The sequence below is a fragment of the Sciurus carolinensis genome, chromosome 10 (assembly GCF_902686445.1).
Source record: "Sciurus carolinensis chromosome 10, mSciCar1.2, whole genome shotgun sequence".
Classification (NCBI taxonomy): domain Eukaryota; kingdom Metazoa; phylum Chordata; class Mammalia; order Rodentia; family Sciuridae; genus Sciurus; species Sciurus carolinensis.
The window spans coordinates 107,813,492-107,831,011 of record NC_062222.1 but is presented as its reverse complement, the minus strand read 5'-3'; the positions used below and the strand labels follow the sequence as shown (position 1 = coordinate 107,831,011).

The following is a 17,520-nucleotide window of genomic DNA, read 5'->3' as shown; positions in this document are numbered from 1 at the left end:
ACGTATCTCTGGGGAAGGCTCCCAGCAATTTCCATTCTTGACAAGAACTTCAGGGGCTTGAGAACTGAAAACCACTGAACTACACCAGACTGCTTTGAAATATCTCTTTTAAATGTCATAAACGCGACCAAGGGTGAGCGCTCAGGCCACGCTTGGAAGAGGGGCCCGAACAGGTGCCTGGCGCGCGAGAGGAAGTACAACTCACCCGGCGAGAGGCGCCACCGGCCAAATCCCGCGGGAACGTCCTGAGCGCGTCGCCCGCCCATTCCCGGTTGCCATGGAGACCGCGCTCTGGACCAGCCGACGGCGAGAGCCTGGGGAAGCCGGCCCTTCCGCGGCCTGTGCCTGCGAGTCCTGGGGCGCTGCGCACACCCCTCTCCGCAGCCGCGTCCGCGAAGGCGGCAGCACAAGGCCAGACCAGGCCCGGGGCAGCGCCCTTCTTCGAGGAGCCGGAGCGCGCCGAGCGCCGGAGGCCGCGACACCCCTGCCCGAACCCGGCCGGTGGGAGTGGCTGCATTTGAACTAAACGGCCTTCGCGGGCAGCCGCCGCCGCCGCCGCATCAGCCCGGGGCTCCCGAGGGCCTGTTGCCGACACCAGCCTCAGTTCCCCAAGTGCAGCGGCTGCCGCGTCTCTGTTCCCAAAGCCCCGGGAAACATCCGCCCTCGGGGTAAGGGCGGATTCGTGGGAGCCGGGGACCGGCGCCAGCGGGGCCGCAGATGCGCTCACTGGGCTCTCTGTCCCCACCCTGGCCACGGTAAACGTCGCTCGTCTCTTGGGAAGCGGCTCTCCAGCGGCTGTCCATCACTCCTCTCCTTTCCGAGTGCTGGAAATTCTTCTTGGGGCTTATCTGGCTCACGGTATGGGATGCCTGGATCGGCCAGTGAATGCCGCCACGTAGTCTTTAATGCCGCAACCAAGGGGCCACCAGGAGCGGTGCTGCAGAAAGTGACTGACCGAGATAACCTTTTCTGTTCACAGAGACGATGCTTAAGATGCAAGGAAGACCATTTCCCGGAACATCTGATTTATAATTGAAGCTTGAGTTACGACCGCCAAGGGACAAACATGTTGAACTCCGCAAGTGAACTGGAGTTTTCGGACGAAAACAATGCCAGGGAGATCTCCCAGTTTGCTTCCGTGGAGGTGTCAGGTGACGCAGTAAGCACCGTAAGAAGTTCAACTGGTGTACCCGAAAAAACGGGCTACCCGGACTCTGTGTACGTTTTGGCAGCGAACATTTTTCAGGGCATTCGAATCGAAAAGTCGTCAGATAAAATCTTAATAAAGTACGGGAATGAACCCCTGCCATCCTTGCCGGAGTCTGAGGATGAAACTTTACAGCGTCTGGCCTATGAGCTGGCTTTCAGTACCCTGAAGTGTGAGTAGTACCTGTCTTGAAGATCAGCACTAAAATAAAACAATTACGAGAGAATCTGTGAAACGCAGCTCCTCTTCCCATCCCTCAAACGCATGAGATTTATTTTTCACCCATGTGCATATCGTTGGTTAATTGCAAACGTCAAGGAATTAAGGAAGCTCCAGAGGAACTAGCTCCGTTTTTTTTTGTTTTTGTTTTTGTTTTTTGTTTGTTTGTTTGGTTTTGTTGTGCTGCTGGAGAGCAACCTAGCGTTGCAAGCTAAGCAAGTGCTCTGCCACCAAGCTACGCCTCCAGCCCTACCTCTGTTTTCTTTTCTTTTTTTTCTCTTCTTCTTTTTTTAACCGCACATTCCCCAGTACCTAGCCAAGTGCCTTGCCCTTAGATGTACTGCACAGTCATTAAAATGAACTGGAATTGATTCTGTTAGTAGGGAGAACAAGAGCCTCAAGTGCTTCTTTCCATTCCCTGTATGTACATTTTATAGTTTATGAGCTCTCACAGACATAAAACCATTAAAAGAATGTTGGAGAAGAACAGATGAAATAATACAAAAAGGTGTAATATTTTAAAAATGAGTATCACAATTAAATCAACCCCAGTTAAGATGATTCCATTCTTAGCAGATAGCTTTAATTTTGGGAATCCAACTTCAATAGAACAGTCCCAATTTTTCAGATTTCCTCCACTGAGGTTAATTATCAACTTCTGAGTGTGGAGTTGACTCTAGGAAAATACCAGATACTGTTACTATGAGAAAAATCTGTCAGAAGGTCCAGAGTCTTGTTTGTGTATTACTGTAACCATAAACTTTATACTGGTTTGTAAACTGACTGCATGTAAGTCCAAAAAAGAATTTCCCTAAATTTGGGGAGTCTTGGCAGACTGACTAAACTGATGAACATATGGCTTCCCAAAGAGACACCTTGAAAAAGTATGATATTTGTAAACTCACATTTGGTTTATATATTTTGTTTAGGGAAAAACAAAACAAAACAGGATTTCATCCCTAAGGTCTTATAGGCCCAGTAAAACTCTAGAGGTTATTGTACAAACTATAGTGTCCCTTTCATTTGTGGGTTTGTGAATGGGTGATTAGATCACATTACCATCCTTTTTGAGAAAGCAGGAGAAGGAAAAAACAGATCTCTCAATTATACAAATATATATATATATATATATATATATATATAATTTATTTATTTATTTTTTGGGTGCTGGGGATTGAACCCAGGGCCTTGTGCTTACAAGGCAAGCACTCTACCAACTGAGCTATCTCCCCAGCCCCTATACAAATATTAAGTGTATTATTTTGGTTGCATTTTATGCTTTTCAGTTTTATTGTTTGTGTCTTTGTTGATGTCCTTTTTTGTGCATAAACTCTTCTAAGCAGGCAGTGTATTTATCTGATTAACCTTTTAGAGTTTTAAAGCCCTCATTCTGATTTTTTAAAAATAAAGACTGCCACTAGTTCTATTTTACCAGATAACTCCACGGCCAGTTTTCTACTAAGCAAAGTAGAATTACTAATGAAAAAAAACCTGATCCTATTGTTTAACTTTTGTCAAAGAAGAGTACCAGCAACTAATTTGTTTATTTTTCAAAGAATCTATGTTTCAAGTAATAATAGATATTAAAAAAGAAGAAAAAAAATGGTGAAATGTTTCTTAAGAAATGCATGAACAACCAATAAAAAGGAAAAAGACAAAAAACAACTTGAGGAAAGAGAAATGCTCCTGAAATTGCTGATTTGTTCCTGGCTAATCTTTAAGTTTTCTAGGTGTATGTAGTAGTTGGTCAACTTTCACTTCTAGGGACTGACTGTGATATTAATCTTGTCATTTGGGAATTATATAATCTGAAAAACCTAGTAAATGCTTAACATATGGTTTGGTTCTAACTTTTGTGAGTTAGTAATTGTAGTACAGGGTTATCCAGGCCACCCTCGAGTTCAACAATTCCCTAACAGAACTTACAGAGCCTAGCAGAGCTTTTATACTCAAGGTTTAGTTTATTACAACAAAAGAACACAGATTATAATCAGCAGCCAGGAAAGGTATGTAGGATGAAGTCCAGGAGCAGATAGATGCAAGTTGTCCTTTTTCAATGGAGTTTTAAGGACAGTACTTAATTCTTCTGGTAATGATATATGACAACAGGAATGAAGAATTGCCAACCTGGGAAGCTCACCTGAACCTTGCTGTCTAGGGTTTTTATTTATTTATTTATTTATTTTTAAATATTTTTCTAGTTGTAATGGACTTTTTAAAAATTTTATTTATTTTTATGTGGTGCTAGAATCAAACCCAGTGCCTCACACATGCTAGGCGAACGCTCCCCCACTGAGCCGCAACCTCAGCCCTGTCTAGGGTTTTTCTTGAGGGTCAGTCTTAATAGAGTGCCCACGTGTCTGCCCTTAGTTGCTCAACTAGTAGGTCTACTGTGGGATCCAAAGCCCCCAGTAAACAAAGACACACAGGCAAGAGATTTCAAAGGCACCGAATTGGTTTGCAAGTACTAAGATGTAAAACTATGAAATTCATTTTCCTTATAAATGAAATGGGAACATTACGTTGTATAATATTTCCATAATTGATGGCTAAAATATGGATAATGATTCACAAAAGATTTCCTAAGAAAATTGGAGTATTCCCAAACTAGTATTCTTTCCAATCTCCCAAATAAAGGTTTAAATTCAACTTATATCACCTATAACAGGTTTTGTATAAATGTTAAATGAATTGAAGTTGGCCTTGCTTTTGGTTCAACTGACTAAATCATCATATATATATGTGTGTATATGTGTACATATATATAATATACAAAATAAACTATATAGTATGTAAGTATAGTTTAAAAGAACATTCATGGACTCTTGAGGTTTTAAAATATGTGCACTTGTTTTCATGTAGTATCTTTGCAATAATCATTTTATTCTTTAACCTGACCTACTGCCCCCCATCCCTGCCCCCAGATCTTTACATGATAATTCCTTGTCATTTGGGTCTTAAATTAGAGGTCATATCATCAGTGTCTTCACTAGTAAGTTCTACCAAATATTTGTTAGAAATAATGACATTCTAACCAAACTGTTGGAGAGAATAGAGAATGAGGGAATATTTCCCACTTATTTTATAAGGCCAGTATAACCTTGATACCAGCACTGTCAAGAATGTTACAAGGAAGGAAAATTTGAGACCTCACAAACATAAATATAGAACAAAAATTCTAAATAAAATATTAGCAAATACTAGGAATACGTAAAAAGAATGAGAGGAGGGTTGTTTAATGTTATTAAGTGTATCTTTATGTCTTTCAAAAGACAAATTGCAAGGTTGAAATTCCTTTATAACTTTGATTATTCAGAGGGTGCTTCTTTGACTATGATTCCATGTGAAGCATAGGCCCTCAGGGCCCAGGATTCATAAAGATTATAAATATTTTATTATGTCATTATAATTTAAGTCTTTATTAAGAATGCAAATATACTTTGGATATGAAAATAAACTTACCTTATAGCATTATTTAAAGTATTTTTGATTCCAAAGTTGTAATTTTTAGCCTTGGAATCTTTGGTAAACGGGCAATTCCCTTGTCTTGCAGATCAAGATATTTTGGAAACTATGTTAATAGACAGCTATATCTTCCCAAGTACCAAAATAGTAAGTAGACAACTTTTAGAATTAGCTTATGTCACAATTATTCTTTTAAAGTACTAAAAAGCCTTCAGATTTAAATAATAGCTAGTTTTCTTAGTGCTGAGACCTCTTCAAACTATAGATTTTTTCCTACTTCTAATACTAACCCTTGTCCTTTTCTTTTGAATGAATGTATAAAAGTTGTATTTTTAACCTTTTTTCTACTGGATTTATTTTCTATTTTGAAGACCTTCCCTATTTTCAAATCTAACTAGACTATGTAAAAATTGTCAAGTTCCTGCTCTATTATGAAAAATAAAGGAACATAAAATGTAGCTACTGATTTTATTTGTATACTTTTCTTTGTGTGTGTTTCCCCTTGGTAGCCAGATCATTTGAGCAGTCTTATTATTGTGATGCTGTATGATTTTCAAGATAGAAAATTTCAAACTCGTGTTCTTCCTGATAATGAAGAGTCCATATTGGAAGTTCAAGAAGTAGAGAACCTTCTTAACAGGTAAGTGTACAATTAAAAATGATTTTTAATTTAAAATCAATATCACTTTCTTATTGGCAGAACTGTATACAGTATAATATATGTGTTAAAATTTTATGGAGAAGAAATATATGTTTATAAATTTCTTGAGTTCCTTTATAAACAATTTTGAACAGATTATTCTGTTAAAAATCAAAAACGTTTTGAAACCTTGAATTGCAAGATTCAATGTATTAGCATGTGAGAAATCATTAAAAATTCTTGTTTTTAGTATGTCCATAAATCAGACTTCATCTAAAGCAGCTACTACTTGTTTCCTTAGTTTTATTTACATGTCTTTAAAAACAAAATCTGACAATTAAAAGTGAAAGTTTGACAAGTGGACAAGAACACACTTTTGCCAAACTGCAAAAAAAAATTCAATTTTACTAAGAACAAACTAACATGATTTGAATTTTTTCCTTTTTATCCTAAATATCAACAGAAGCCTACCATGAGAATAATAAATGCTTACGTCAAAGGGTTGTTAGGAGAACGGATTAAAGTACTGTAAAGTGCTCAGCATAGAATCAGACACATAATAAATAATGTTATTGTTTGCTATGGTTCGAATGAGTCCCGCAGAATTCCTGTGTTGGAACCATAATCCCCAATGTGGCAGTGTTGGGAGGTGAGGCCTGATTGGAACTGTTTAGGTCATGAGGGCTCTGTCCTCCTGAGATTAATGCCATTATTAAAAGGGCTTGCAGAAACAGGTTTGCTGTCTTGCCCTTCTGCTTTCTGCCATGAAGAAGACCCTCACCAAATGCCAACACCTTGATCTTGGGCTTCCCAACCTCTAGAATTGTGAGAAAATAAATTTGTGTTCTTTTAAAATTACTCATAAATTTTTTAATGTTCTATTATAGACAATGTTGGTTACAGTTTTTGTTATGTTAAACTTTAATAGACTGTACAATATAGCAACAATCTTATTGAAAGTATTCTACTTAGTAAAGAGTCTGAAGCAATTGTCAGTTTGATATTTATATTGGGGGAAATCCAAGCCATTTCATTTAAATTATTAAAGGCTGAAACCAGAGGACTCAGATAATAGAGAAATAATAATAGCTTTCTTGAAAATTTAATATACCTCAATCACAGTTCTAAGAGGCTCCTTACATAACAACCTTGTGAGTTGGTTCCTTTTACCAACTTGTAATGTGGGGAAACTGAGGAACTAGCAGGTTAAAGTAACCTGCCTAATGTCACAGAACTAGAAAGGGGAGTAGCCAGAATTCAAACTCAGGTAGTCTGACTCCAGAGTTTACCCTTTAACCATTTATGTGCTACCATACCACTCCTTCTACTTTAGACAGGTTTGGCTGAGGTACTCTGCTAGATTAAAGATACTGACAGACATAGCTCATGTCAATAAGTCATAAGAAATTGTGGGAATGGAGAAGAGCAAAAGCAATCGGATATATGTACTTTCTCTGTTAGATCAGTGAGGATCTACCTTATGTTTACCACTTGGGTTTTGGGGGAACCACCTCCCTGCCCATACTGCTTTCCAGAATAGGCATCCAGGATGGGGGGAGAAAACTTGGTGGAACAATATGTTATGGGATAGACTCTGAGTTTCAATCTTCCTGTGCTTCTCTCAGTTTCTGTTTGCCTGGCCATCTTGACAGTCTCAGAGGGGCTAAAGGGAGCTGAGGTTAGGTTGAGTCAGCCAGAAAAGCCATGGGGCTCTAACCAAGTAAGAAGGACCAGACTGTGATTTCATTAGCAGTAGACTTTAGCTAAGGGAGCTAGTGAGGCAGGCAGGAGTTGGACAGGCCGAGGGAATGTCTTAGGAGGCCAGAGGAATCAGATTCTGTGACTGACTGTGTAGGGACCCCTAATTCCCCAGGTTTTTCCCTTTCCCTGTAATATACACTGCCCTCCTTCTGACTTGATAGATCTTATTACATTGGTGTCAGCAGCACTGTAGGTTTTGCCCCTACTAAACCAAATTGATCAGTCACATTATACTCATTATTACGCTCACTTCATTATATGCTGTAGGAGAAATGCCTGTATTTTGTAATTGAATTACAGAGAATAGTAGAGCAGTGCTGGGAAAATATACATACAAAGAGAAAGTCATGGTGTTTTAATCCAGAGCTTTAGCTTTCAAGTAATAGAAACCCCCTTCAGTTAGCTTGAGTAAAAATGGAGAATGTCCTTATAGATATTGGAATCATGTTCTTATAGATAGAATTCAAGGATTCAGGAAGAGACTGAAGTCAGGAACTGGAAAGATGTTAGGACTTTATTTTTGCTTTTTTTTTTTTTTTTTTGGTATCAGGGATTGAACCTAGGGGTGCTTAACCACTGAACCACACCCCCAGCCCTTTTAAAATTTTTTATTAGAGACAGGGCCTCACTAAATTGCTGAGGCTGACTTTGAACTTGTGATCTTCCTGCCTCAGCCTCCTGAGCTATGTGGATTATAGACACGTGCCACTGTGCCCAGCTGCTTCTTTATCTCTTTATCTCTTCTTTCCTAGTATCTGCTTCATTCTCTTTTTCTCTGCACTTCTGTCTTCTCTGCTTCTTTTGTTCATGCAGAAAAGTCTCCTACTGTTCAACCCCAGTACCTGAGCTTATATGTGATAGCCATATGGTAGTTTCTTTATGGAGGCAAACTTACTATCTCTATATCCCAATTCTAAATCCCATAAGTAGGGCTGGCGTATGGCTCAGAGCACTTGCCTAGTATGTGCAAGGCCCTACATTTAATCCCTAGCACCATAAAACAAACATAAGAACAAAACAGAACTTACCAGTCTAAATTCTCATGAGAGGATTTTTGATTGGCTCAATATGGGTCAGGTGCCTTCTTTTGAACCAGTCCTCCATAGCTAATGGAGTAGAATTTTCAACTGCAAACAATACCATAGAGGCCACCCCTGGAGATCTTCCAGGACTTGAGACTGGATATTTTTGGGAAGTAGAATCACTATAAACTCAAAGATTACTTTAGTAAATGTCTATTGATAGGATAAAGGTTCATTTTAAAAGGTGCTAAAAGAAATAATTAGCAAGAAATTGAATGAGAATGATTTTCTCCGTAGGAAAATTGTGTTTGTTGTCATCTCTCTCAGGGATCCTTGTGTTTTTTCACATTTGTACCTCTCTGTACCAAATTGTACCTTTTCTTCGTTTATTCATGGTTTCAGAGATGCTAGATGACCTATCATATTTTTTGACATACGCAAGGTCTTTAAAAACTCATTCCTTATATAAAATTCAATTGTGTTTTTAGTACTATATGATAGATCAAGGAGAATTGGAGAGGGGAAGGAGACTGGCAGGGAAAAGGGGGAGATCATGAACTGAAATAGATTTCCATGCATGTATCATTTTGTTGGAAAGAACCCAACTGCTATGTTTAACTATGAAGCTCTAATAAAAATAATTATAGCTCATGAAAAAAAAGAAAGAGTATTATTTCTTCCTTCTTGCTCCCTATACCTTCCCACCTGCTTAACACTCTGCTTCTGCCAAATAATTTGTTGAACTTTCACGGGCAGGAATTGGAGTGAAATAGGCAATAGAGAGGTAGTACAGAAGGACCTAGTTACTCCGTCCTCCCAGACTATCTCAAAACTGTTCAGCTTGAAGTCTTCATGTTACAATGAAGGTACCATTGACCTAGCTGTCATCCTTGATTCTCCTTTTCTCCCCTCCATTGACCCTGCCATATATAATGAATGAAGTCCTGCAACTCCAGTTCAAAAACTTACTGAATCTGTCCACTTATTTCTATTTCTACTTCTGCCATCCAAACCCATGCCACCATGATCTATCACTTGGACTACTATGACAGCTTCCTCATAAGTTTTCCTGCCTGTAACTCTTACTTTATCACAATCCCTTCCACATGGCAGGTAGAGTGGTATTTTAAAAATGTAACATGATCATGATAGAGTGTCCTGAATCAGACTTGTCCTCCCACGGAAAACAACTAGAAAACTGGATAAAATGCATGAGGTAAAAGTTTTGGATATTAGACAAGAAACAGCATGGAAACTTTGTTCCTGAGATGACAAGAACAAATGAATTGAGCCTTAGAATAGTCTTGGCTTCATGCCTGGGGTACTTTCCAAACTGCAATGCAGGAAGTAAAAAGTGGCAATATTGCTGAGTTAAGAAAACAAAGATCCAAATTTTGGAAAGCTGAAATGATAATTGATTTTTTTTCTTTTCTATACTTTGGAGTAGTAAGGTAAATTACATCAAATGACTTATGAGTATTAAAACAACCCTATAGATAAATTGTAGTTGCTCAGATATATTCATTTTCTTATCTTTCCCATTCCTCTCATTGTCTATAATGCTCTAGAGTTTCTCTTTTGTCAAAATGCCTCTTAAACACTTGTTTATGGGTTTTTATTTCTCATATTCTCTCCAGCCCTTCTTTGGAAACTCTACCTATTTCACTTATCTAGTGAAGATTCTGAAATAGGTGCCTCTATGGTGTCTGATATTATGGTTTTCAAGAATAACATTATCTTTTGTCAATAAGAAAATATTCAATTAATACTTAGAGAAACATTTTAATATGTTAGATAAATATTCTGGAAAAAATTTAAAAAGGAGTAAAAATCATATTTCATTAAAAAACAAAAACACAAGGGGAGGATTGGGAAAGTGGCTCAGTGGTAGAGAGCTTGCCTAGCATGCATGAGGCCCTGGGTTCCACCCCGGCAATGCAAACGGGAAAAAAAAAGTTGGGGGGAATGTTTGTTCATTAGAAAAATTGGTTTGCCTCTCTACTGCTACATCCTAAAAATCACTTGATCCTGGCTTAGGCCAAGTGTGCACCAAGGACACAGTGAGATAGGGACACCTACCAAGAAGATGGTATGAAAAGAGGTGGGGAGGAACACCCTTCAGAAGAGGAGAGATTCTAGTTGCAGAAGACAAACCAGTGGGTTTTTAGTGTAAATAGAAACATTGAGAATAACTTCCAGACGGTATATGCAGGTGTACAGTTTCTCGTGGAACACTGTAGTACATATACTTTGATAATCTATATATGAGTTTATTTCACTTGAGGCCTAGGTGTATATACTTTGCTTCTGGCACCTAGTAGCTAGACATGGGGCACGAAAAGTCCAGATGACCCAGTCTGATCAGGGTTCAAAACAATTGGAAGCTGGGCATCAGTCCCTGTGAGAGTCAGCTGTTCTTTTTTTCCTGATGGCTGAACCTGAACCTTTTGGTGAAGCAGTCTCAAAGCCTGGGGACCTTATCAGGTTCCCCCTCCCATAAACTTGGCCTGCTCCAAACTTTACTTTTGTTTCCTTTTCCGCCAACCTGAGCTCTGAAAATCTCTCACCTTCTCAGGCATGTATTCCAGAATTGGCAGATGTTCCATATACGAGGCTCTCTCACTTGGAGCACTGGAGAGCTCTTGTCCTGGTCTCCCTCCCTTTCTCCTGGCTCACTTCCACTCCTTGCCTATGGCTTAGCTGAAATACAACTCCTGGGAAACTTTCCTGACTGCCATAGAAGTGCCCCTTCCTGTGTCACCACAGCATTTTGACTTTCCTTGTCATTAGTACTTAGGACATTTAAAAACAATTTCTTTGTCCCCTTTTGCCAGACTAAACTTTTAAATGTTAGGAATAGCTTCTTCCTTGCTCACCTGTTTCTAGAACCTAAAACAGTGCCTGGAATATATAGTAAGAATACAAATATTTGTTCAATGAATTAATTGATATTTCTGGCCTATTGTGGGGGGTTCTGCCACATCCAGCATGGATGAGGGAAAGGATTTCTGTCAGAGGATGGTGCCAGCTATTGATTAATCACTGAGAAACTTATCTAATCAAATAAACAGAAGAGCCAATAATCTTTTCAAATGGAAGTGGGTGTGACAGATTGGGCCATGCCAAGATCTGGCCTCTAACAACATGGAGGAACCCAACTTCCCTTTATTTATAGTCCTACAGGTACAGGAGGGGCTTCTTCTGTGAGGAACAGGATGGGGTGGAGTTAGGGAAGCCATTTGCTTAGATAATTAGCATTTCCTCAGGTGGTGAGCCACCTGCACAGGGTCACCTACCCCAGGCTATCTGAAACAGTCTCTCATGACTGCCAGTTCCGGGGACCTCTGTATCCTATGGCTCAGCCAGGCCTGATTCTGCTAAACACGGATGGCTTTCCACAGCCTATTTCCTGTAGAAAAAAGTTCCAATGTTCTAGGCATGGTATATAAGATTCGTTGTGATTGGGCTCTGGATCTCTCACTCATTTTCTTTTCTATAGCTAATGGATTTAAGATTTAAACTCTAGAATTATATAATTATAGTTTAACATTTAGAAAGGAAGCTCTGACTCTGCACAGGGATGCTGGTAAAAGAAAAATGGGCAACTCTGTGATAACATACAAATTGAAGAATTCAGTCAGTCGCATTTATTATTGTAAATGTGAACTAAGGTAGGTATTTGGAAATACTGTTTTATCAGAAATACTCTGTGATCAAACATTTCCTGATGTATAATATAGAATAGTAACTCACCTTCTTTATATTAATTTTATTCTTTGGTGTGTATTAATGTACTCTGTCATGTTTTTAGATCCCCTGCTGTAGTTCTGTGACATTAAGACATAGGACTAAAGAAGTCTAATTTTATTGTGGGCTTAATGTTTGATGACCCTTCCTGTTCTCCCTAAGTGCCCCCTGTTCTTTTTCTCTCATAACTGCACATGCATTCCCACGTAAATACTTCTATGAGTGAGAAGTTCTCATGCTGTTAGAGATATGAAGATTAAATAAGGGAGCGTACAGCCACAAGGAAAAGAAAGTATTTAATAGTTGGTGATGAAATATAACTGACTCTTCACTTACCACCCTTGTCCTGCCTCCCATTGGTCTTTGAAACAGGTTAGCTGGACCTGACACCTATTCTTGAGAATGTCCATTTCTTTCTGTACCACACATCAAGTTCATGACAACTGTGACATCCTTTCCTCATTTCTTCGAGGTTATGCTCGAGGTTTATTTATTTGTTTATTATTTCAGTCATCTTTAAAAAAATTTTTTTTAAATTTGATTCATTATACACAAACGGGATACAACTTTCATTTCTCTGGTTGTACATAAAGTAGAGTCACACCGTTTGTGTAATCACGTATGTACATAGGGTAATGATGTTTGTTTCATCCTATTATTTTTCCTTCCCCCACCCCTCCACACCCCTCATTTTCCTCTACACAATTCATCCTTCCTCCATTCTTGCCTCCCCCCTTCCCCCAGTTATGTATCATCATTCACTTAGAGAAATCATTCAGCCTTAGGATTGGCTTCTTTCACTTAGCATGATATTCTCCAACTCCATCCATTTACCTGCAAATGCCATAATTTTATTCTTCTTTATGGCTGAGTAATATTCCATAATGTAATATACCACAATTTTTTTTTTTATCCATTCATCTTTTGAAGGGCATCTAGATTGGTTCCACAATCTAACTATTGTGAATTTAGCTGCTGTAAACATTGGTGAAGCTGCTCACTGTAGTATGCTGATTTTAAGTCCTTTGAGTATAGACCAAGGAGTGGGATAGCTGAATCAAATGTTGGTTTCATTCCAAGTTTTCTGAGGAATGTCCATATTGCTTTCCAGAGTGGCTGCACCAATTTGCAACCCCACCAGCAATGTATGAGTGTACCTTTTTCCCCACATCCTCGACAATACCCTATTGTTGCTTGTATTCTTGATAATAGACATTCTTGAGGTTTATTTCAGTTAGATTCCTACCACAAAAGTCCTAGGAATATGTGTTCTCATTTATGAAGGATTTATTGAATCTTCATGGTGATACTAACTAGTTCTTGTTTTTCTTTTCTGTTATTTGGAATTTTGAGGCATGGGATATTCACAATCAGACAGAATTTTATACAGATTCATGAAATTGCTTTATTCTTCTCAAGATTATATTACTGACATTTATGATAATAACTAACCTCTAGTGAGTGCCTGCTATGAATTAGACACTGTGCTAAATATTTTGTACACTTCATTGGTAATGACTACATTAATATTGAAGTAAGTTGACCACCTTTTCAGATGAGAAAATTGAGGCCAAAGAATATTAAGTAACATTCTTGAATATCAGGTAACATACCTATTAAGTGATAGAACGTTCTATCAGCTGTTAAGTGATAGAACCTGAATTAACTTCAGGTATGTCCGACTCTAAATCCTACATCCTTTCCACCAAAAATATTTGTTTTTCAACTAACAATAGGTATAAATTTTGAGGAATGCCCAACTATACAGGGGCAGCAAAATAGAAGAAAGAAATCAAGATTATTAAATTTCTATTTTCATATATGACAAATCTTTCTTTTAGGCTTCAACCATTTGAAGTGAAATTATAGATGAATTGGTTAAAGTTCTGGAAGTAATTTGCTCATATTTCTAATGGGGAACTAACAGTCTTGTCTCAAATGCAGTAGTCATCAAAAATTGATTTTCTGTTTCTAGTTTTAAGACAAAATTGGCTGCAGCATTGGCAAGATGTCGAATCAAACATGATGCCCTTTCAATTTACCATATTCTGCCAGAAATAGTTAGGAAACAGGAACTAAGGGCCTCTACTTTGCCACTTTATGCTTGGATAAATACTTGTAAAATCAGGTAAGAGTTTCAAACAAATTCTTTATTCACATTTCAAGTCTCCTCCTTTAAAAAATGTGATAAGAAATATTACCTTTTTAAGGGTGAAGGGACACGTCCAAGGGAATAATTAGAGAATCATAGTTTAATTCCAGAGCCTACCACCAAATTACATACTAACTTTTCTGTTTCTAATTATCTTTTAACTTATTATTAGCTAAAATTGTGAGTTTCATTAGATGCAATATATGCAGTGATAATTTTCTTTGTTGCAGAAAAAAGGTGTTAATGTTAAATATATTCTTAACATATTATCTTTGCAATTACATCTTAATGTTGTATATTTACAGCCCTGAAGAAGTTTTTATTAATTTGAAGAAAAAAGGCTATAATGAAGTCAAATCTGTATGGCATATTGATGATAAAGTCTTTGCTGTGGACCAACATTGCTATGATGTCTTAATTTTTCCATCTCATCTTAAAAAAGATCTTATAAATATAGATATTTTCAAAGATCATAAACTTATTTTTCAGGTAAACTATTTACTTTCATTATGATTTTCAACAATCCTATTTAGCAAAGAATCCTTCTTTCTAAAAATAAAACCTCATTGTTTATATTTCTTATGGATTACCAGGGAGGTTTATAAGGCCTCATTTGTCACCTTGGATCTTAACAACTCTACAGTCAGTGCTCCTTTTATTATTTTGTCATCTTAGTCTCACATGAAGTTGTAAAGAACATATTCTCCTCTCAAGACTTATAAATGAGATTACTGACAACTGGAAGGTGTACTTTTTTTTCCCTTGTAACAAAATATTTGAGAAAAGCTACAATGAGACTTTTTCTTTCTTCCAGTTTTGTGGAAAATACTAGGCCATCCTGCATAAAAAAAACAAAACAAAACAAAACAAAAAAAAACAGTGTGTAAAACTTCCTCATACTCTGTAATATAGTCTCATAGATTTGATTTGTAAGAGGTGCACAATGGATATCAATATAGGAAAAGAATGTGAGATATAATGTAGTTTCAGTGGAATGAAATAATTAGATGAAATTCATTTTTACATTCTTCAATTCCAATTCTTGCCTCAAATTCACCTTAGCGATCTAAGGTAAATTTATCTCTCCCCCATACCCACATTCCTGGGCAGAATCTCCTGCCTTATCAAGAACTGAGGTCAATAGCAGAAGCCCTTCTTTCATAGTATTCTCAAATATCATAATTTTAATTTCTGTAAGCTAGTAGTAGTGTAGGTAACAATGTAATGGGGAAGAAAAAATGGCAATAACCAGAGAATGGGTTTTCATGAAGTGGTAAGAATGGGAGCAAAGACAAGACATTTCTAACCTATTAATTATATTTTAAAGATTTTAGCATTGAATTTTATACAAAAAATTAAGTGATATTTATTACTTAGCTTAAATGAAGTTAAGCTCTTTGTTATAAATATATTTATCAGAAGTATTTGTTAACTTTTTCTTTAGACATATATTAAAATATTTTTTAACTAAGAAGAGTTAGTATCTCCTTAAATGTTCCAAGTATTTTCTTTTATCTAAAGCAAAAAGAAGTCAGCTTATATTTCAGTCATACTCTTTGAAATTCTAATCATACTATTATCTTGTAGGATAAATCTCGAAGTCTTGCTGTTCATTCTGTAAAATCTTTAATAAATTTGGATGATGATGTCTTAATGGTCAACACAGGCTCATGGTACACAGTTGCCCATATGTCAGTCTTAACAAGTAATAATACTTCAAAAATATTTGTATGTGGAATAAACTCACAAGACAAGAATCCTGACTTAAATAACCTTTTCACAAAAATGGGATGTAAAAGTACGTACAAACAAATATGTATTTGTTTGGTGATTATTGTTTTACAGGATTTTAAAGATGTTAAAAATGTTTGAATTAATTTACTTTTGTTATGTAAAATCTCCATATAGTAAACTATACTCTTAAAGTTCTCACTAATCTATATTGCATCAGTTTTCATTTTTTAATGTTGGTTTAACAACTGTAGGTTAAAGTAATTAATATCTTGGTACTTTGGAATAGTATTTGATATTTACTTGTGATGTAACTTGAGACTCAAACATTTGGTTCAAGTAGATGGGGCTCATCATTTAATAAATAAGAACATAGTCACATAAGGCTTAATTAACAAAGATAATATCAAGGTCTAAAAACCAAATCTTTTAGGCTCCTCCCCCTTTTTTTTTTTAGATTTCCATTCAATTGTGCATATGAAAGATCACATTTTATTATAGGCTCAGTGAGGCTGAAAAAGTGAGCAAAACTTTTGATAGAGTCACAAGGCCAGGGAGGCAAAAAGTAGAATTCAGGATCTTGACCAAGAGAGGTCACCTGATAAAAACCCAGAATTTTACTTAGAGCACAGGGTACCTGATAATGATCAGTCTTCCAAAATACTAGAGCCCAAATTCCAGTCGTCTTAATTTCCAATTAGATTAAGGTGATCTGGGAGTGCAAGTGCCCAGTTTTAGCTCGGCCCACTCTTCGCCTGCCAGAAGCAAAAGTAAATTCTCTTCGGAAGAAAGTAACATCATCCTGAGTTTCCAGTTATCTCCTAAATTTTTCCAAATGCAATGTCTGGCACTCAGTTGAAAAAATAGATAAATAAGAAGAAAAGTAATGAATCAAATATTAAACTGACAACAGATTCTACATTTGATCTTAGCCAAAAGGCGAGGTGATAGATATTCAAATAAAGAGAAGATACTTCAATAGAAGCAGACCCACACAGGATCCAGATACTGAACATATCAGCTGTGGACTTTAAAGTAATTTATGATTAATGTGTTGAAGGAACTGAATGCCAAACTTTAGATTTCAGCAGAGAACTGGAAACTATAATAATAATTTTTAAAAAAAGAAATGAAGCCAAGAAAGACATGGTGTATATACACCTGTAATCCCAGCTGCTCAGAACACTGAGGTAGGATTGCAAGTTCAAGGCCTATAGAGATCCTGTCTCAAAATAAAAGTAAATAAATAAATAAAAGGGCTGGGGATATAACTCAGTTCTGCCCCAGTGATGCCCCCACCAAAGCCAAAAGAAAATTCTAGAATGGAAAAATATGGCATATGAAATTAAGAAATAAGTGGATCTGGAATGTAGCTCAGTGGTAGAGCATGTCTGATCTCCAGTACCAAATAAAAAGGAAAAAAAAAAAAGAAAAAGAAAGAAATGGATGGGCTTAACAGTAAATTAAAAAAACTAAAGAAAAAAAGAAGTAAACTGATGGCTAGAAGGAAATATCCAGACTAAAGCATAGGGGCACAGAAGTTTGAATAATATGAAAGAGATCCATGAGACTCGGT

General features: G+C 37.1%; 1 protein-coding gene across 6 annotated transcripts in view; it reads left to right on the top strand.

The window, feature by feature from the left end:
- Positions 1–323: 323 nt before the first annotated feature.
- The window catches only part of Nsun7 (NOP2/Sun RNA methyltransferase family member 7), a 36,654-nt gene continuing 19,457 nt past the window's right edge, over positions 324–17,520 (top strand). The window contains exons 1-7 of one of the 6 annotated variants that reach the window (XM_047567584.1): positions 324–668; positions 980–1,379; positions 4,980–5,038; positions 5,401–5,531; positions 14,037–14,189; positions 14,519–14,702; positions 15,801–16,011. In XM_047567584.1, the coding sequence (XP_047423540.1) occupies positions 1,067–1,379; positions 4,980–5,038; positions 5,401–5,531; positions 14,037–14,189; positions 14,519–14,702; positions 15,801–16,011 (1,051 nt within the window). In that variant the 5' untranslated portion in view covers positions 324–668; positions 980–1,066. Of the gene's footprint in view, positions 1,380–4,979; positions 5,039–5,400; positions 5,532–14,036; positions 14,190–14,518; positions 14,703–15,800; positions 16,012–17,520 lie in introns of all 6 variants that reach the window. The other 5 variants (XM_047567585.1, XM_047567583.1, XM_047567588.1 and 2 more) reach the window with 5 other exon arrangements.